The sequence below is a fragment of the Histoplasma capsulatum genome, genomic scaffold (genome assembly GCF_000149585.1).
Source record: "Histoplasma capsulatum NAm1 scaffold_4 genomic scaffold, whole genome shotgun sequence".
Taxonomy (NCBI): Eukaryota; Fungi; Ascomycota; class Eurotiomycetes; order Onygenales; family Ajellomycetaceae; genus Histoplasma; species Histoplasma mississippiense.
Window position 1 is genome coordinate 166787 of NW_001813979.1, and position 19950 is coordinate 186736.

Below are 19950 nucleotides of genomic sequence, written 5' to 3' on the forward strand. Positions count from 1 at the left end.
CTCCAGCGGGCATTCTATATTCCATTGGTAATAGATAGATCGGATATCACGCAGATAGATAGATAGGTAGCATTCTCTATTCTATTAGCAATCAATCGGATATCGAGCAGGTAGAGAGGTTGTCGGAGCTGGATAATGTCCGAATTGGCTATTCTGACTCCGATAATTACATGTACAGTAACATGATAACTAGTTAAGCGCTGTTCATGGAATGCTTTCTCGAGTATGCACCACTGCTGAGACAAGAAGATAGTGGGTTCGAATCCCACCCTCTCCATATATCTAAATTAAGTGATAAGAAACTGGGTGGCCTACTACGATTGCTGGTGTCCAAATGACGATCAAACTGCTGAGATTGACGCCAACAAACCTTCAGCCAGATAAAATTGACGGCGCATTCCAGCTAGTTAGTCTTTGACTTCTTCTCGAAATCCGAAATTGCCATTACGGAAGTTCAGTACTGGAAACATTTTTTCGTCATTGTTTTGGAGAACGAGGCCTCCAGGACGCTGTAGTTGTTTCTACCTGTTCGTCCAAATCCGGATGGATATCCGGACCGCTGGATCCGTGATCCGACTGGCGAAACTGTCGACAACGGCGAGTATGACATACTTCGTCCCGGTGTAATGTTGCGCTCTGGAAGATATCATACTGCCCGTCTTGAATATGACACCACGTCCGGTGTCCTTGTCGAAGATTGCCTAGGTGAACAGTATATGACCGTCTCCTCCCATGGTTTTCCAAATGGTGGACGGGTTTTCCATCAGGATAGTTAGCCGATTCTTCCTCCTTATAATTACTATCATATTTCCTCATTTCCTCCTTACTGAGAATGATTCTATGCAGCATATTTTCATGGGGATTCAAATCGGAGTACATGGGGATTGCTCTCTAACTAGACTTATGCTGCTTTCGGAGAACAGGGTTATGGTTGATATCAACTTTAAATGTCTAATTACTGGTCGTTAGCCCACTTCTAGTTTATAAAATAATGAATAACTATCTCGGTTCCATGTGGATTCATTTAATGAAGTTGTTTATCCAACCCAATCATTGAAAAACTGGGATTGACTGATCATCCGATAACCCCAGATCGAGGATCGAGGGGGTTGTGATGAGGTTATTTGTTTTGACACATTACCTGTATGTAGGCAAGAGGAGAGGTGGAATTCAATCAGATAGCCGTTTCTATCCTATGCCATACTAAATATGTGTGTCGAGGTAGATGGTAACAAAACATTCCATAGAACATATTAACCAGCTGGGATACCCATACCACACAATATCTATATCATTCAGGATCACTTGATACGAACATCAATCGCGTCAAGGTCCGCCATATCATTGTCCCCCACCACCGAATCCGGATGCAACTGGGCGCCGTCGAACAGCAACTCAACCGCGCAGTGGGCAGGAATTCCTCGTTTCTCCCGGAAACTCCTGATGATCGACGAGATATGTGTTTTGTTGTTCACTCTTATCTTCAGATGTTCGATACCGGGGGCTTTAAGTGTTAACAGGAGGACAGCCTGTTTACCTTGAGCTCCTAATTCTGCTCGATCCTTGCCATCTTCATCCGTCTTGTTGTCATCATCATCGTCGTCGTCGTCGTCGTCGTCATCGTCTTCATCACTGCCGCCAGAGGTTCGCTGCGATGCCTTGATCGCCTGTCGTTTCTTCTCTTCAAATAATTTCTCCGTCACGGCTTCCATGTGCATTTCTATCGAGCCGTCATCCTGGCCGGAATTACGGTCGTCGTCGTCGTCGTCATCATCATCGTAATAGTTTCTTATGGGCAGTGGTTGTAGCAGCCCTTTTTCCTTCTCCTGCTGCACTCCTAAACTCTTGCAGGTCGTCACGTCGAATAATCGTCTACCCTTCCAGGTCAGAAAGACGGAAGTGGTCATGTCGTCGTCGAAGCCTTGCCGGCTACACCAAGCTCGGCGCACGTCGCGAAGATCCTGGTTCAGTCGTCGCTGGACGATGAGCGAACTGGTGTTTGGTATGTCGGAAGTTATCAGGATCCTCACGATGGGCTCCATGCGCTGGCTTTGTCTGTTTGGGGTGTTGCCGGTGGATTTTGTTATTGTGTGGTTGGGGTTAAGGGATTGAGTTGCTCGTGTTCCTCCCGGTGCTGCTTTCGTATCAGATCCAGAGTTGTTAGCTGAGGCTGCCAGTCGTTGTCGCGCTCGCTCCCGGGCTTTGCGCGCTAACTGGGCATACTCCTCTTCTTCATATAAGCCATCATTGCTATCCTCGTTGTCATCATCAAGATTATGGCTTGATAGCTGTTTGTTGCGTGGCTGAGAGGCTCGCGCTTTTTCTGAATCCAATCGTAAAGGATCCTCATCCGAGCCTGAATCCAGTTCTACAACTGCTGCTGCTGTTGCTGCTGGAAGTGGTTCATTATTCATTTTCTTAGGTGGACTATTGGCTTTCGTATGTGTCATGGCTTCTGCAGGTGTTATCTGCTTGATATCTCCCAGATCCTCTCCGGGCTTTTCACGTCCATGAGAATCCAAGATTTGAGAACCAGTCGATGGCGCACTTTCCTCGCGAGAGATGCGCCGCCGTTTTGAGTCCCTCGACTGTGTTTCTTGCGACCGGTGGCCTTGTAAAGCTCGGTTTCCCTGCTTATCATCTACTTCATCCTCATCCTCATCCTCATCCTCATCCCCTTCCTCTTCGGGCTCCCTGGAGATAATATCAGTGTAGACTTGTTCAGAGCGCCGATAAAATTCGGCTGACTGGCCTGGGCCACTACCCGATTTCGCCCAGTCTGGTTTCTTGAAGAAGGATCGCATATTTATTGTCTCCGGCCTTCTCGCGGATTCGAATAGATATTCTGTTGGTAGATTTGTCAGTGATACAAGAATTAATCCAGAAGCGCTTCGAGGAACGGGTGATGTTACGGGAAGAAAAAGGTCCTCACTGAGCCATATCGCAAGCGGATGTATTTATGCCGAGATAGCAGTGGAGAGAGTGTGGTATTGGAAGAAAGCGCTCTCTCTGGTCACAATATTTAACTGAATATTTAACTGGATGTTTAAATAAATAATCAATGAACTCCCACTCATAAATAAATAGCCGCCAAGAGAGAAACAACCCTGGACCCGATTCAACCACGAACACAATCTTTAAATATCTGGGTAACTAACTAAATTCAAAACACGTACCGGGTCACCTTTGGTTTCTTCATTCTGCAGTTCCATATATTACCATCGGGCTATTTAGCTTCCCCACGGACATATACAGTGTATAAATATACCCCCCCCTGCCATGGAAAACGGCTCTGCCTCTGAGGGCAAAGATCCCTCCGCATTCCTCAGCGAAATCACTGGTGCCCCCGTCACGGTCAAGCTGAATTCGGGCGTGGTCTACAAAGGTTTGATATGTTTTCTATCACGCTGGTGCTTATATATATTGCAGTCTGCTTACCTGCTGTATTGTGGTTTAGGAGAGCTACAGTCTGTCGATGGCTATATGAATATCGCGCTGGAGAAGACTGAGGAATACGTTGATGGAAAACTGAGACGGAGTTATGGCGATGCTTTTGTGAGGGGGAATAATGGTATTAATATCTTCTCTTCTCTCTCTCTTCTTGTCTCCTTGACCGTTTATCTCTTTGATATGCTCTCCTGCTAACTGCTCGTTTTCTCCTTCAGTCCTCTATATCTCAGCTGATTAAACAATCAACCCTCATAGTTATTTCCGCTTCGTTTCATATTCCGGAGAGGGGAATAGCTTTACGAAATGATCATGATATATTATACTAGAGAAGCTGCGAGAGTACAGACAGACAAATCACCTCCCTCATTCCCTTTCTTTCCTCCTTGCCGCGACACAAAGCTCAGCTTTGTAATGTCCATGTTGTGTATAACGGCATACAGCTGTGAGGAAATGGGGTATTTGTCTAACTTGATAAATATACGTTGTTGTAGTAGTTGTTGCTGCTGCTGATCTGTTTCGTGCGGATGAGGGATGCGAGGTGTAACGCTCTTCCTACATACCTTGCCTACCCACGGTGTCCCGGAACGGGGGAGTAAATAAAATAGGGTTGTCCTTTGTCTTCGTCGCTTTGCGAATGGGTTTCTTTGATATTTGTTTTTTTAACAGACTCCAATGCAATTTGCATGGTTGATTGTTTCTATGCTTTACAGGCGCACCCAATTTGGCAAGTGGAAAGTTTGGACATTTGCCTCCGTCCCTTTGATCCCTGTGTTTTAAATACGCACGTTCTACGGCCTCTTTGGCGGCTAGGGTTGGTGAGCATAGGGTTTTCGTTGTGGCCATCAACCAAACCCCGCCACGCAAGGGTGTGCAACGAAGTATCAGCCCTCATAACAAGCACCAACTTGTACATATATCCACCACGCTCTTTGCAAAATAAAAAAAGGCAAAAGAAGTAAAGACAAAAAGCACACTACCATGACCCTTGTCGCCATCACCTACACTCGCGGCTCCCTGCACATCCTCAACCAGCTCCTCCTCCCCCACCAGACCACTTATGACCCTCTCCACTCCGCGCGCGATGCCTGGCACGCCATTCACGAAATGCGCGTCCGTGGAGCACCGGCCATCGCCATCGTGGCTGCCCTCTCCCTCGCCGTAGAGCTCCATACGTTAGCGACCAGTAATCAGCTATCCGCGGAACCCAAGGACGTTGGACAGCTTATCCTGGAGAAGTTGGAGTTTCTGGTCAGTAGCCGGCCGACGGCGGTGAATTTGGCAGAGGCGGCGGGGAGGTTGGGCCGGATTGTTAACGGTAGAGCGCAAGTGCAGGGTGTTGGTGGGAATGAGGTAGCGGAGGCGTATATCGAGGCTGCGGAGAGGATGTTGGACGATGATGTAAGGGATAATAGGGCCATTGGGGAGTCTGGGGCAAAATGGGTGCTGGAACATGCAATCACTAAAGGGTCTATATCGGGGACGGGGCAAGCGAAGGTTGCGGTGTTGACGCATTGTAATACTGGGTATGTTAATATTATGTTGATATGGAGGGACGTATTGGTTCTAGCAGTTGTGAAATGCGTTGCAATGCATTGCTAATAGTATATTAAATATCTTACAGCTCCCTCGCTACAGCCGGCTACGGCACAGCCCTAGGCGTCATTCGCTCCCTACACGCCACTGGGTCCCTCGAGCGTGCCTACTGCACAGAAACCCGCCCGTACAACCAGGGCTCCCGCCTCACCGCATTCGAGCTCGTCCACGACAATATCCCCGCCACTCTCATCACAGACAGCATGGCCGCGGCCCTCCTCGCGCGCCAGAGCGCAGGCCCAGCTCAAAGTGTGGGCGTAAGCGCCATAATCGTCGGAGCAGACCGTGTGGCCGCCAACGGCGACACGGCCAACAAGATCGGGACATACGGCCTGGCCGTGCTGGCGAAATACCACGGAGTCAAGTTCCTCGTCGCGGCGCCGCGGACGACCATCGATATGAATACGAAGACCGGTGCGGATATCGTTATTGAAGAACGGCCCGAGAAGGAGGTCACCAGGATTCGGGGGCCGCGGGATGGAGAGGAAGGAAATGGACTTGGGGCGATGGAAACTATCACGGTTGCAGCTGACGGGATTGGCGTGTGGAACCCGGCGTTTGATGTTACGCCTGCGGCACTTGTCGATGGGATTATCACGGAGGTCGGGGTGGTTGAGAAGGACGGAAGCGGGGTGTTTCATCTGGAGCGGATTTTCTGATCGAGGACGACATCATTCGGTGCCCCGCGTGTTGTTTGTGTTGTTGCCTGTGTTGTCTCCAGTACCTGTCTGGTTTTCGGGGTTGGAGAATGTTTGTGGAATGCCACGAGTAGCATCGGAATTTCCTGACGATTCAACGGCAGCCAGGAGACTTTCTATCTTCTCCTCCAGACTGGCGAGATGGTCCTCGAGGGCTGAGGCTGCTCTTTCACCGCTGTTATACCCATAAGTATGCATTAGTTTAGATTTTTGTTTGAGTTTCTAGTTATCAGATAGATATGACGACCATGCATTATCCGAAGTGGAGTGTTTAAATGCGACGGGGGAGTACAGACTCTGCGATATCTTTGAACGCCTGTGAAGATGTGAGCAGGCACCAATAGCGAGTATGTGGGGCTGATATTTACCTGGGCGAGACAAGCCTCGGGGGACTCATCTCCGTCGACAGCTGCATTCCCGTTTGTCGGCATGGCGATCACACTCCTGCAGCAGGACACAGGCCGGATATTATGGTGGCGAGCGACTGAGATTTGACGAAGTTTGAAGATGTTGGCCTCGGCGGGGAGTCATGTGATTGCCTTGACATCATCGCCAAGACTGTAGCCTGATTAGGTAATCCCATCATCGCCCAATTTCGCTTGCGATAGTTAGTTAGTTACAACATTTTGTTATTTATTTAATGTATTTATTTATTTATCTAGTTATTCGTTTGTATTATTACATAGTATAGTTATAGCTATATTTTACTTATATACTTATCTATACTGCAGCGCAGCAGGATCCGTTTATCCCAAGATCCATCATCTCTCCCACCCGGCGATTGCTGTCTCCACCTTCGTACGTCTTCTTCTCCGCGCCGCTGTTGTTCCCACGCCGCCCCTTAGCCAGGCCAGCCTAAATAAATACCTAGCTCCTGAAGGACAGCTGGCCGCATCGCAGGCGGATATCATTTGATCTCTTAACGACTCGATCAATTTGCTGGACTTCTTCTCTCTCCCGCTTCCTCGCCCGTTTTTACCATAAGGATATATATATTCTTCGCTTTCTTCTTCCTCTTCCGTGTGTTCATCACTTCGTATTATCACCCTCACAATGGTATGCGGCCGTGTTCGCCTTTTAATTATCTACAACCAACCAAGTAGTAGTAGTACTGAAAATGATATCTAGGCACAAACCCCTCAACAGCGTCGAGCAAATGAGCGCTTTGCCAAACTCGAGGCTGCAAAGCGCGGCAAACCAGAGACCGGTGTGAAGTCGAAGAAGCAGAAACCAAAGTCGCCAGTACCTCTTGGCTGGGTTGGTACGTTTTGCTTCTGCACGTATATATTCGGGTATAGGAAGTCATTACTGATACATATCGGTGGTTGTTACGGTAGTCGTCCTCGCCTTCGTCGTGTGTGGTGGAATGCTGTTCGAGCTCGCGAGGGTTGTCCCGGAACTATGGGCGGTCATTTGGGCATTTGTGTCGAAGTGGACGGGTTAACGCGTAAAAGGAAAAAAGAGGAGGAAAAAGGAAAAAAAGAGAGAAATGGGAATGATTGAAATATTATTCTTCTTTACGCTTTGAATCGGCTGCTCTTTTCTCAAAGCGTGGAAATCGCCTGCCTCGCCTGGTCTTCCCGCACCGATACATCGACTCTCTACTGCCGCCCAGCTCGCCCGTCGCCCATGAGGCGCGTTCTCTTTTAGCCCTAATTTTTGCGAAATCCGCCGTGTCGTAGTCTGTATTATGTCTTATACCTGACTTCCCTGGAGTACAGACTCCTATGCATTCCATTTCTATTTGCATCCGTGCCTATTCTCCATTTCCCCCCGTTCTTCCTAGATTCTGTTGTCTTTCCTACTATCTGTATTAACATCTTCATCTAGGCTTATATGTCGTCATTCTTCCTTGATGCTTTGTTCAGTCTAGCTGAAATATGGAGAAAATGACCGGCGTTGCATTATTATTATTATTATTATTATTATTTTTTTTTTTTTTTTTTTTTTTTTTTTAATTACATACCTGTGTTAGTAGTTCATCTTGAATCTGTCCCAATTATTTATCAATTGTCTGTCTGTCGATCTCTCTATTTATGTTCTCCATGTAAAATCGGCGAAAGGAGTGTCATCCTGCTACAATGCTTTTACTATATATTCAGCAAGAGTATTGCCGCTAGTTTTGACTAGACCACAACCATTTACTCCAGGTAGCAGATGGAATGCTTGGCCCTTGCCTATCATGTAGGTCGTCCATTTATGCGTGTCCATATATCTGATACATACATAAAGTACCCCGTATATTTATAATATTATATGCCACCCCCCAAACCTGATAGATCCTCATCAACACCAGCACTCGGACCGGCGGCAGCAGCAGCAGCAGCAGCAACAGCAGCAGAAGCAGAAGCAGAAGCAGTATCTTTCTTTTTCTTAGAAGATGACGACGTTTGCTTCTTTTTCTTCCGTTTCACTTCGACTTCTATCCCGCCTCCGCCCACTTCGCTACTACTTATTGCAGGATCGTTGGTACCGCCAGTAGCTGTGGCGCTTGGTGTCAGGGATCTGTTACTACCTACACCGCCTTCCTTACCCTGTCGCTTCTTCGTTTTCATCTGAGCCTTTGCCTCCTTCGCCTCCGGATCATCCTGATCCTTCTTCTTCTTCTTCTTCTTCTTCTTTCGCTTAACAAGTGTCCCCTCCGGTGGCACACCAGGCGCCTGCACCCGCTCTGCTGCCCGCTGCATCTCTAACCTCAACCTCTCAATCTCCCGCATCGCCGTGGCCATCTCCGCCTCCTCCGCTTCCCGGCGTTCGATATCGTGTATACTCAGGGCCGGCGCTGCTGGCCCTGGTCCTCCTGGCCAGCTAGGCTCTTCGAGAGAAAGACTAGATAACCCGCTCGAATCAACTTCCAGCAGCGAGCGTTTAATTTTGGGTTTTCCCGTAGTCGCCGTAGTCTTTGTGACGCCTGCCGTGGATGCAGCGCGCTCGTCGGTGATGGTTATTGTTTCGTCACCCAGTATTTCCACTTTTTTGCGCTTTGAATGGGCTTTTTTAGGTGGTCTCTCTCCTACCCTCGTTGCTGATTGCGACGTTGTCGTTTCACTGCTTTCGATCGCTAGGTCAATGATGGGGATGGAATCGATATCCAGTTCCTCGCCATTGGATGTGCGAAGGACTTGGTGGAAGGGAGTTGAAGTTCCCGACGACCCCTCCTCGTATGCAATGTAGAATGGATCGTCTCTGTTTCGATCCCTGCGCTCAGCTCGTCGGCGGTCTTTGGCTTCGGCTTTTTCGGCAAAATCGTCAGGCATATTTTGGTAGGATGGCTGCATGGTGTTGGGTATTGTGGATTCTTTGGTGTAGGACTGAAGTTTCGTACTGGCGGTCTCGGGGGTGTAGTAAAAGTCTCGGAGGTCACCTTGATCGGATGCACCCAACCAGTCGTTCTCTGATTCTTTGAGAATGTGGTGGAGTCTGTCGTTTAAAGGCTTGTCTAAGTCGAGATTCTCTGGAAGAGGAACTTTCGCCTGAGCACCCACAGCGACAGGATTAAGTTCAAGACCAGTGAATAAGCTCGGAATCGCTGATGACAGGAGAAGTGGAGCATCAGTGCAATCGGCGTCCTGCGATAAGATAGCCTCTGCAGTGAGACGGAGGAGTTCGAGAAATTCAATAGCGCGTTCCTGAACATCCAAGTCAGGGTGAGATGATAGCTTCTCTAGAAAGTCAGTGACTCGTGCTAGCAGAAGTGAAACCTCGCTTTGTCTCGAAGAATCCCAGCCTTGAAACTTCGTCGTCAGAGAAATAAAGACCTTTGGTATGGCCTGAAGATAGGACGACAAAACAGCGCTCGGTAGGGAAATATTGGAGGGATGAATCAAGGACGTGAATGTGCGATCAGGGACCTCTAGGTATTCTGCATATTCCCCAACTATCCAGGCACAAAATTCGAGTATATCGGCACCCACAGCACTGGCGGCGGGGAACAGAATCGCTCGATTATCCATCAATACCAACGATTCTGCAGCTCGAGTGGCTTCGGGTCTCACGCTTTTTACCCGCACAGCGACGTTGCGAAGTTCGTATCCAATCCGAACTGCAACGCCACCTTTCTGAGACTGGAATTCCGACGAGCCCGCAGCTGTGCGTGGCGGTACAAGGCGGACCAACTGCACAAGCACCTCAACGTACCATTCAAAGTCCACAATCGACGAATATGTATCCCGTGAGCAGATATCCAGTATTCGGTGAAGAACTTCGTTACGGTAGTGGTTAGGCAAGGCGAGAACTGATTCATTTCTCTTGTGGGTTGAATGCAGCTGCTCCTCTGGATCGTCTCCATCAATATCGGCTGAGGGAGTTAACCCATCGGGCATGGTAGAGCTAACGTGAGCGTCGTCCATTGTCGCCGGGGACGTTTGGAGTTGGGTAATTAGCCTTGTCACAACTGTATGTAAGGAGTCGCTAGTCACCATGCCGCATACGAGCTCGAGCGCCTGTAACCGGATGGAAATATCGTTGTCATCCAAACAATCCATGATGACATCTTGTTGCATGGCGACCAATGTCGCGTGCGAAGCCACAATCCTGTTAAATGCAAGAAGCGCAACGTATTTTACTGTAAAGTGTCAGACAGCAATTATTTCTGGAACGGAAGAAAAGATCTTACAGTTGGGATCTCCTTCCATGACAATCATGCCTCGAAGTTTCTCCACGCAGAGATTGGCGATCTCCTCTCCTTCGCGCACACCATCCGCGTTCTCCAGGATGCCCCCTTGGATTACTCCATTTATACATTCGTAAAGCAAAGACATTGCTGTAGTTGTTTGGATGATATTAAGCAAAGGGCGGAGGAGCTTCCGAACCAGCCGTGGTTCCAGTGGTGTCAATGTTGCAAACTAGATACTAGATTTAGCTACGGCGCCCGTGACGTGAAAATACGAGCGCGCGAAATGCTTACCAATTTGATGATTTTGATGGCCATCCAATTATTCCCGCCATCAACTAAAAGGTCAAATAGTCGGGGAGCAAGTGGAAGGAAGTCTTGAGGCCGTCTCCAGCCCAGTTCACAGACAACATTGATGACGGCTGCAGTAACGCTGCTATCCTCTTGATCATCCATCAAGCGCTCCTTGATTTTTGGCCAAGCAATCCTAAAGGCTTCTGGGTAGACTAGCGATATCCTGTACAGGTTGACCACCGCTTTCTTTCGGACAGCAGGATTCGAATGAGACAGGCGGGGTAGTACATCTGTCAACAAAGACAACCCAAGGGAAGGAGATATTATATGTGGCAGTGTCAGGAGAGGTAATGACATCGTCGAAACCGCAGGAGACACCATATCCTAGATAATGAGTAAGGGGGTCAGATACATATTTCTCTATACTTAAGCGAATATCATGCATGTCATTGCCTACTACCTTCTTTAATAGATTGGTAGCTAACATGAGAACCTCTGTATCTGGACGAAAGCTCTGCACTGCTCCTAGATAGCCGACGCGCTTCAGCGGATATTTCGCCGAAGACATGACTTCAAGTACGTGGAACGCAGCCCAAGACATATCGTATCCAAACATTTCCAGGTATATTAATTTCAGGAGAGCAGTTGCCTTTTTATCTTTTGGAAACAGTCAACCCTGGTGCTCGTTTTCGTTAAAGGGTAGATGAGTAGATCTGCGTCAACAAACCCATATCCTGCGACTTCACCTCAACCCGACACTCCTTAATGCTGTTTTGTATATATTCGACCTCACTCCCCTTGTGATTCCGCAGACCTCGGATGAGGTCGTAAAGCGACTTTTCGAACCTTGCATTAAATGTTAGTTTCAATGGGCTCTTCTCCATGGCTCATTTGGCGGGGGCGCTGGGAGTTATCAGACATGGTTATTGGAAGGTATGAACTATGAAACCGCCCGGAACTCGAGAACAATCACTCCGGAATACAGAGTCTAAATATCTAGCCTTCGCCCGGTGCTGTAGGCATGAGGTGCCTGGGCCTGCTATCGAAACTTGGAGGTGGGATGTGAACGGGAGGAGGACATGGTTGAAGTCAAGATAAATCGTAGTAAATAAATGCTAGTTAAGAAATGTATGTTGGGTTTGCCAAGCCCCCAGTATTTAAGCGAACCAAGAGGTGCCCGCACCCAATCTCCCCGGCTGTTGAGCCTTTTTGGGGGGGGGTGGGGGGGGGGGGAGAGTATCGAAGATCGAAGTCGGTTTGCTTGGGTGAAGTTGGCGGTTTGGCGGCTCCGGATTCCAATTGCAGCGTTGACATCACCATCACGGGGTTCGCTAACGAAGAATTAAACAATAAGGCCAAAGCGCGCATCTCCGACTTCAACTCCCGCTTGAACTCCGGCAACGCTTGTCCAACCACCTTCATTCCTCCCGATCGACATCTGTCTCGTCTTCGGAATTCTACATATTGTATATTTGTTAATCTATACATCGCCTCGCATCCAAACATACTAGTATACAACAGCTGGAGGATAGCTAGTTACTGGTATCCATTTTGATTGTGAGGTGAGCGTTACACAACCCCTTGCAGAAAACAGGCAATGTGGGATCACTCAATCATGATGGAGTTATTGTGGACTAACATTCCAGTCCTTTACGAAGCGGTAATGGCTACCTCCTTGCCTCCAGATTTACAGATGGCGTTGAACTCCCCCGATCCACGCGCTGTCCTACAACTCTCACAACACACTCCATCGTTCCTAGCAAGCCACCCTGCGCAACAACCTTCGTTCCCTTTTTCTATGTTCACAACTTCAGAGACCCCCGAACTATGGTTAACATACGAACAACTATTTCTGGCTTGCGTGAGGACGGGGGATGACGATTCTGCGCGCCAATGCTTGGAGCGGCTATCAAAACGCTTTGGGCCTGCCAATGAACGCATTATGGCTCTCAAGGGCGTCTACGAGGAGGCGCTTGCAAAGGATCGAGATGCCCTCGAAGAAATCCTTACAGGTTACGAAAAAGTGCTCAAGGAGAACCCAGTGAACGTGGTTCGTATACTCCTAATTATCCTGATTGTGCGATGCCTCGAAGCATTGAAATTGAAATTGAAATTAATGTCTGGATCTAGCCAATTTTAAAACGACGCATTGGACTCTTACGATCTATGTCGCGGCCAGTGGATGCGATATCTGCCCTAGTAGATTTTCTCGATGTATTCCCGACGGATGCAGAAGCGTGGTGTGAACTTGCCGATCTCTACCAAGCCCAGGGAATGAGTATGCAGGCTATCTTTTGTTTGGAAGAGGCTCTTTTGGTGGCACCAAATGCGTGGAACGTAAGACATTGTCTCTTAAATTGCGAAATTAACGAGGAACTTGTGCCGGGAGGCCAGAAGCTAATCTTTTCCTTACAGCTTCATGCAAGGCTGGGTGAAGTAGAGTACATTTCATCGACTTCATCGGACAGCCAAGAGATGACAGTGAGACTACTGGCCGATAGCGTCCGCCGGTTTTGCCGAAGCATTGAGCTGTGCGATGATTACCTTCGCGGCTATTATGGACTTAAATTGGTAAGGATTCCTTTAATTCTTGCTTGGACTCGATTTCGTATGGTCCCTGCCGTGCTAACTCACAGCCGCCAGAGTACGAGCCGCCTGTTGGATAAGCTATCGACAAAGGCCGCTACCCAACCCAAGGGGGGTGATCACAATCTGCCCACGCAAGAGACACTCACGAAACTGCAGACCCTGTCGACTAAAAAGTTACACGAGATTGTACATTCAAGATCAGCCGATATCAGGTGTCGGGAGATGAACCAGAGCGAGCTAACTGCGGCCCAAGAATTGCTTGACCGAGAGGCCAAGTAAGAAAATAAAAGAGTACTGATGGCCTTGTGTCCCACATCGTATATCCTTATTCATCTCTCCCTTATATTCTTCCAACCAACCACATGCTGCGTGTGGCACTTGGAGCTTCTCAAAGTTGGCCCTATCCATACCCTCAGACCACTATGATCCTTGACATGATCCAGCCGCCGACTACCCACTTTCTACTTGCTGCAACCCTAGAGGACTTGCTCGCCTGCAATTAAATGGCTGGAAGCATCGGAACATTGCGACAATGAATGATTTTAGATTCCTATCCACCATTGGTAAGCAACTCACAAGGGACGACGGAATTGTACCAATATAAACCGACACTCTTTGATGCCAGATCAAATCCTTCTCCCCTTTGTCATGAAAAAGCTTCATCATGTCATCTACATTCTTGTTTTTATCAAACGCATCTAATTTTACATGTTCATTATAATTTTATTGTTTCCATTTTATTTTTCCTTTTTCCTTGTTATTCAGCCTCAATTAAACGCAATCCAAACCGCTCAAATTTCATACAATAACTCCGTAACGTTTGTTTACGCTTTATATTGAATTTCTCTCATTTGGATATGGAGCTTCTCTTCGTTCGATTGGGTCCTCAAAGGTGCCTTGCGACTAGCGCAACTTAGATTGGGCAGGAAGAGCGACGTGGCACCAAGCAGGTTGACATTATATATTATTTTTGCTCCTGCTGCCTTCTTCTTCCCGTCTCTTCCCATGTGGGACAGACGACTAGGACATGAAAACTAGGTGGGGCTTTTGGTTGCCTGTCCAACTCTGTGAAATTCGAAAGGGAGCCAGGGGATTCATGATGTGCATGAATGTATATGCATGCAAAAAGGATTGATTTGGCTGGTTGATTTTCTCTCTTTTTTTTTTTTTTTTATATGGCAAAGTATTTTTCATCCCTCTCTTTTCTCACCGCTTCTACATACCATGCTGACTCCCAATGGGTGAATTGAGGGAGGGGTTTACGAGTGATGCAGCCACACAAACACAACTGCCCGACCCAAGCTGGACGAATTGTTTAATTTGCCTTCTAATTCCGCGTCCATTTCCAATCGCGATTGGGACAAGTTGCCAGGTTGGCCGAACTGGCTGGTGGCTGTTCTAGGGGCAGATCGTGCTAGAAAGCGGTAACATCAAGCCGCATAAGTCAGATTTTTCGGGAAATGATGCTCCGTGCATGTTTGTGTGAGTTTGGCTCCCGGGAACTACGTACAGGACACGAGACGGCGGGCAGGACCTGTCTTATCAATCAGCCTCCCTTTTGGATTTTGGTCTTGGATTTGATTTCGATTTTCGATTTCCAGCTTGCCAGGACTTGACTCGTTGTTCCCTTTGCGACCTCGGGACATTTTGATGATATATCTGGTCCGAGGGTTGATTTTCCGTGGCGGAAGGCTCTGCGCGCGGGAACTCTACTGAGCCGGATGATGTGGTGCGAAAAAAATGCTGCCGTAGGGCATACATCGGATCCTCATTCAGTCCTCCATTTTTACCATTTTCTCGTCAACCTCAACCTTCCTGTTTCGGCTGCGCGTATGCCATATGTAGCAGATATGGCTTCGCTCTGTCGCTCCCTCACTGCGACAACAACAAATGAGAAATTGCATTCAACGCATCACACTGCAGTGACAACTGACAATGCCAGTCACAGTCCACGTCTCCCATGCCCTCAACGACGCTCACCATTGGATTGCAGCCCCCCTTAAGCGTATTGGAACAGTTGCCTGGCTGCCTATCTTCTTGGGATCCGGTGGGGGTTAGATCTCCCCTTCCTGCCTGAGTCTCGCGTCTTGACAGTTCATTGCGTGGGCTGTAACCCTAAGTGTTGGTTCTAGAGGTCTGGGGAAACAAAACTCATACTGGTTGGGGGATGCCGATAGGGGTAGGAAGGAAAACGAAACGGCAGTTTCCACCGTCCCCTCTCACTTTACTATTTAGCTGAGAGGTGTGGTCGTACGTGATTGACTGACTAACTACAGGTATAAAAAAAAAATAAAAATAAAAAATGAGCTAGACACGGCAGAGGGCGGGGGTGTACGATGTGTGTACGATGTCCTGCGGCATGTATGATATACGTATGTAGGAGGCCGATTCGGGATAGCTTTTTATGTTGCTGACGGAAAAAAAAGGTTGGGCGATGGCAAGTCGGCCAAACGATGGGCAGTTTGCTACAGGCTGGAAGCACTGGGAACACTGGGGGAGAGGCGATATAATAAATATCGAGAGGGTGCGAGGCCCATTGAATGGAGGGAGACGCCCGGCTGTATTGTTGCATGACGGGGCATAGGCCTATGCTCTGGCGATCTTTCTTGTATAATCTGCAGTATTTTGCATTTGTACGGGGGTATTTTTTTTGTAGCTGAATCCCCACACACAGGCCTGCTGCTGATCCAGATGCAGAATATAGAAGTATTTGCAGCCATGGATGAAAATTCTACATGAATGCCTTTACAAGAAAACACAATTGCGGTGCTAATCTTCGCTCCCCGTGGTACAGACATCGCGCCGTCACCCACGGCCAGCCACAGCGGGAGCAACAGGAAGCCCAACTGCTCTCCACACACAGGGTTGGATCGCAGTGCGCACTGTTGTCTGCCTCACCATGAGCGCCGTGTGCGTAACTAGACAAAAGGACGCGGGCGCAGGTACTCTGGATGTACCCCGCAGGTCACTGACCACGCAGCCACCAGTGAGCGAGGGACCCCAAAGTGAGGCGGGCGGTACATTGCATGGACCGTACGTGGACAGACTACATTTTTACCATTTTACCATATTTACCATTTTTATATTCGTCCTCATCAGGCCAGCAATCCGCGCCGAGTTGAGCTGCGGCGGTCTGGCTCAAGTAACACTACTCGTTCTTCTGGGAGAAGGCCACCATTCACGTCCGCGCAGACTCCTCCTGTCAGGTTCAAGACACACCCACTGCCGTTGCTTCTCTCTTCTCTGTGCAGATTACTGATAGCGGTTCTAGATCTCGATCTCCAGACCACGTTGAAATGCAGCTAGCTGCAGAACAGCCTCACAATGAATGGCAGCGGGGGATGAGGTCCAAGCAATGGAAGCTAGCCCTGATTTACGCATCTCGCTGTCCGTAACTATATCGAGTGAGCTTCTGCGTCGAATCCGGCGCTTAGCCCTGGCTGGGACCCTGGCTGGGGCCTTGCTGCGTGGGAAATTGCCCGCCCGTATTGGTTGAATATATTTTCCCTGTTGGTGCCCTAAATAAACCAACAGAGAGATCAGGCAGTCAACTAACTGGAGGATAAAACTATTCCGGTTGCTGTTGTGCTCCATCTGGTTTCATTGTTTATCCTCAAGAACTAACTAGTTCTCGATGTCTCGTTGACTGCTCTCTGCTGCTATCTCTTACTATATCTTTTTCTTCAGCAGATTCTAGGAAGCCTAGTTACCTAGCCCTTCGGGATCCATGACTAGCACAAAACAAAACACAACGAGGGCTTGAAGCAAAAAAGCTACTATTCTGCTACTATCCTACTCCGCCAGAACTGCCGCCGCCGGTAGTTAGCAAGGTAAGTAACCAACTTGAAGGGGTCGAGATGGATGGCGATAGACTACCTGCGCTCGTCTTTGTCCTGGCTCCCCGTTCCTGGGCCAGTCTTTTATAAATAACTGTTTCCGCTTTCCATCCACATCCAGGCTGTGAGAGATCCTTTGAGCAAGATTGGGCACCAACTCGGCCCCAAGTCGCCGCGCGTGTGTGTGTGGTCGCTTTTCTGTCTGCTTCCACCCCCACCAGCAGCATGCATCTTCGTACAGATATAAATACAAAGAACTCTATCTTCTGTTGCTTTTATTTTTGTTTCTGATGTTCCTAAGTTCCGCCATACACTGTATTCCAGTCCGTTCCATTTTTGGCTATTTCATGTACACTATCTACAACCACTACTACGACTGCTACAAGTTATGATCGTTAATACAAACTGTTAACTAACCCTTGCGAATGTACCAGTAGTTATTCTATTCCTTTGTTTTCTTTCTCCGAGCCCAGCTCACTGATTCCCAATTCACGCTCGCCCTTCTCTTCGATCGCTGTCCCTCTATGAAGCTCGATTTCCAGCCCGTTGATCCGGTGGCTTTCTTAGTGGCAATCTTGCTCGTTCGCGCAGAGACTGATACCCGCGCCCTGGATTCCCTGAAACGCTGACCTCGCCTTTCCCTGTCGGCACCGCCTGTCCTGGACTCCTTGGGCCCCGCTGTTACACAAAGCGGTCGCCCGTCGCACAGAGATTTATCTAGCCCAGGCCTTTTTCTCTGTGGGGAAAAAGCTTGGACCGGATATTTCCTACATTCCACATGCCGTGAGTTGTTGTCTCTTTTTTGTTATATTTACTTCGCTCTTTTTTTTTTTTTTTTCTTGTTTATTTGTTTTTCCCCCGTCACCCAAGTTGGATCCTTCGCGCAAAAATGTTTCTTGCTATCTGTTGAAGTCTGCGACCCTCCCCTCTGTTTACTACTCACTGTAATTATATCTTCTCCCTTGATGCCCGCAGAAACACAAATCAATTTTCGAAATGAAAAGGAAAGAAAAAAGAAAACAACGTCGCATGGGTAAGGGCCTAGCTCACATTTATCTCCCTTGGCTCCCTTTAGGTTAAACATCACTATAGATCATGCTACCTCCCATGGCTCCGACCATTCCTCCTTAACCGACGACGAGGAACTGTCCAGCGGCACCGGCGTCCAAGTCTCCCCGGCCTCGGCAACAAGTAGTCATGGCCATTATAACCACTACGAGGTCGGTGGGAGTTGGATCATTTGAGCTTCCCCGATGATTGAGCTACGATTCGGCCTCCAGACAAGAACCTCGATCATCATCATCGCAATGTGGATACAGTAGTCGATCAGTGCCCAGCCGCCGTCATTCCTTCCCGCCGACATGTGCCCCAGGAACGTGAACCTGTCGCGCTTCGGTCGAGGAGACACCATCACCCCCCCCGCGCCTGCATCGCCGGCGGAGAGTGTCGACTCTGGCGACGATTACGATTATCCTCCACCTAGACGTCCGCCTGAAAGCCAGTACTGGGCTCCCCATGCTCCCGCTCCCCCCGGAGGCTATGCCCGGAGTTCCGTCTCGGCGCCTTCATACAATCCATACCCCCCACAAGGGATTATGCCACACGGAGTGATGCAGCCAGGACACGCCGGGCATCCGGGGATGCCGTCGAATCAATTGGTACAGCTGGGACATATGGGCCATATGAACGGCATGCATGGCCATATGGGCCATTATCCCCCGATCCAGCAGCATCATTATCCCTACGGGCCACCTCCATTCCCACCGCATCCGCGAGCACAGAATCACCCGATGCCGCCGCCTTTCTTCAACGGCCAGGACCACCAAATGCACCAACAGCCTATCCCCCTCCAACGTCATCACGTTCACCACCATCGCCGTACGCGGAGCCAATCTCGTCCGCCACCCGCCCCACGGGATGAGAGTGAAAGCCCTCCGCCCAGAAGCCCACATGCCCATCCGCTGCCTGGTCACCCCCACCCTCAATTCTCCCCCGCTCAGTTTGGCCCTGTGGATATGGTTCCTTACGGCATGCCCCCCGGCGGTCCCCATGGAAGTCCGCACGGGGGTCCGCACGGAGGCCCTGCTTACTTTCCCCCTTACGGCCATCAGTTCCCTCCGATCCCCCATGGCATGCCCCCGCCCCACTTCTTCCACCAATTTCAACGTCAGCCGTCACCGCCGCCGAAAGAACCCACGCCACCACCAAGATCCCCAAGAGCATCTCCATCACCAAGATTACTAGAATCACCAAAATCACCAATATCACTAAGATCACTACGGTATTAAATAATATATGTGGTATGCCTTATTAGCAAAATTTACCTATAGAATAAGGTCAGTAAGGATAAATTTTACCGACCGCCAGAATCTGGCACCCTCCACTCAGGTAATACAAGTAGACTGTTTTTGACGACCGCCAAAAAATGAACCCCTTCTATGTAAATTAATGGTACACCATAGAATTAGCTTCTAACTAAATATAAAATATTATGTAAGAAAAGCCAGGTAAGATTATAAAAGACTGTGCTATTATGTAAGAAAAGTCGGGTCAGATTACATAATCTTACCTGGTTATTATCACGTGATCTCACTTGGGTTTTAAAACTGCCAACACTGCCAAGCCCCTGCCTGTCTTTGCTAAGTTCGCACCATAAAAGCCATTTCAGTTCAACTAAAAGCTATTCCTCAAGTAATGGGGGTAGCTTCCCTTGCCCTTAAAAATAATACATCCTTCATCCTCCTGTGGTGCTTGTCTCTCGTGTAGTTCCTCTTCACGCATGTATCACTAGACCCCTGTACCCACTGATCCCATCTTTCACTTCTCTGCTTCCTAGAGATATCCGTAAAACCATATATACGCATACCACGTAGTGGGT

The 19950-nt window shown here is 48.7% G+C and overlaps 7 protein-coding genes across 7 annotated transcripts in view; 5 read left to right on the forward strand and 2 right to left on the reverse strand.

Moving 5' to 3' along the window:
- Positions 1-1301: 1301 nt before the first annotated feature.
- HCAG_04070 (predicted protein) lies at positions 1302-2804 on the reverse strand (the record flags this gene model as incomplete). Its single annotated transcript, XM_001540180.1, has 1 exon — positions 1302-2804. One exon carries the CDS (start codon positions 2802-2804, stop codon positions 1302-1304), a length of 1503 nt encoding a protein of 500 aa, XP_001540230.1.
- Positions 2805-3279: 475 nt separating this feature from the next.
- On the forward strand, positions 3280-3688 carry HCAG_04071 (hypothetical protein; the record flags this gene model as incomplete). Its single annotated transcript, XM_001540181.1, has 3 exons — positions 3280-3385; positions 3458-3571; positions 3666-3688. 3 exons carry the CDS (start codon positions 3280-3282, stop codon positions 3686-3688), a joined length of 243 nt encoding a protein of 80 aa, XP_001540231.1.
- A 740-nt stretch (positions 3689-4428) lies between these two features.
- Positions 4429-5702, forward strand: HCAG_04072 (hypothetical protein; the record flags this gene model as incomplete). The annotated part of the gene is made up of 2 exons (XM_001540182.1): positions 4429-4973; positions 5072-5702. 2 exons carry the CDS (start codon positions 4429-4431, stop codon positions 5700-5702), a joined length of 1176 nt encoding a protein of 391 aa, XP_001540232.1.
- Positions 5703-6794: 1092 nt separating this feature from the next.
- HCAG_04073 (predicted protein) lies at positions 6795-7185 on the forward strand (the record flags this gene model as incomplete). The annotated part of the gene is made up of 3 exons (XM_001540183.1): positions 6795-6797; positions 6870-7002; positions 7079-7185. 3 exons carry the CDS (start codon positions 6795-6797, stop codon positions 7183-7185), a joined length of 243 nt encoding a protein of 80 aa, XP_001540233.1.
- An 808-nt stretch (positions 7186-7993) lies between these two features.
- HCAG_04074 (conserved hypothetical protein) lies at positions 7994-11004 on the reverse strand (the record flags this gene model as incomplete). Its single annotated transcript, XM_001540184.1, has 3 exons — positions 7994-10305; positions 10357-10585; positions 10648-11004. 3 exons carry the CDS (start codon positions 11002-11004, stop codon positions 7994-7996), a joined length of 2898 nt encoding a protein of 965 aa, XP_001540234.1.
- Positions 11005-11566: 562 nt separating this feature from the next.
- HCAG_04075 (conserved hypothetical protein) lies at positions 11567-13515 on the forward strand (the record flags this gene model as incomplete). Its single annotated transcript, XM_001540185.1, has 5 exons — positions 11567-11580; positions 12235-12697; positions 12778-12984; positions 13063-13218; positions 13291-13515. The coding sequence occupies 5 exons, from the start codon at positions 11567-11569 to the stop codon at positions 13513-13515; spliced, it is 1065 nt and encodes a 354-aa protein (XP_001540235.1).
- A 4918-nt stretch (positions 13516-18433) lies between these two features.
- The window catches only part of HCAG_04076 (predicted protein), a gene marked incomplete at both ends in the record, with an annotated part of 2292 nt that continues 775 nt past the window's right edge, over positions 18434-19950 (forward strand). The window contains 3 exons of the mRNA XM_001540186.1: positions 18434-19238; positions 19387-19408; positions 19595-19607. Coding sequence (XP_001540236.1) covers positions 18434-19238; positions 19387-19408; positions 19595-19607 — 840 coding nt within the window. The remainder of the gene's footprint in view (positions 19239-19386; positions 19409-19594; positions 19608-19950) is intronic.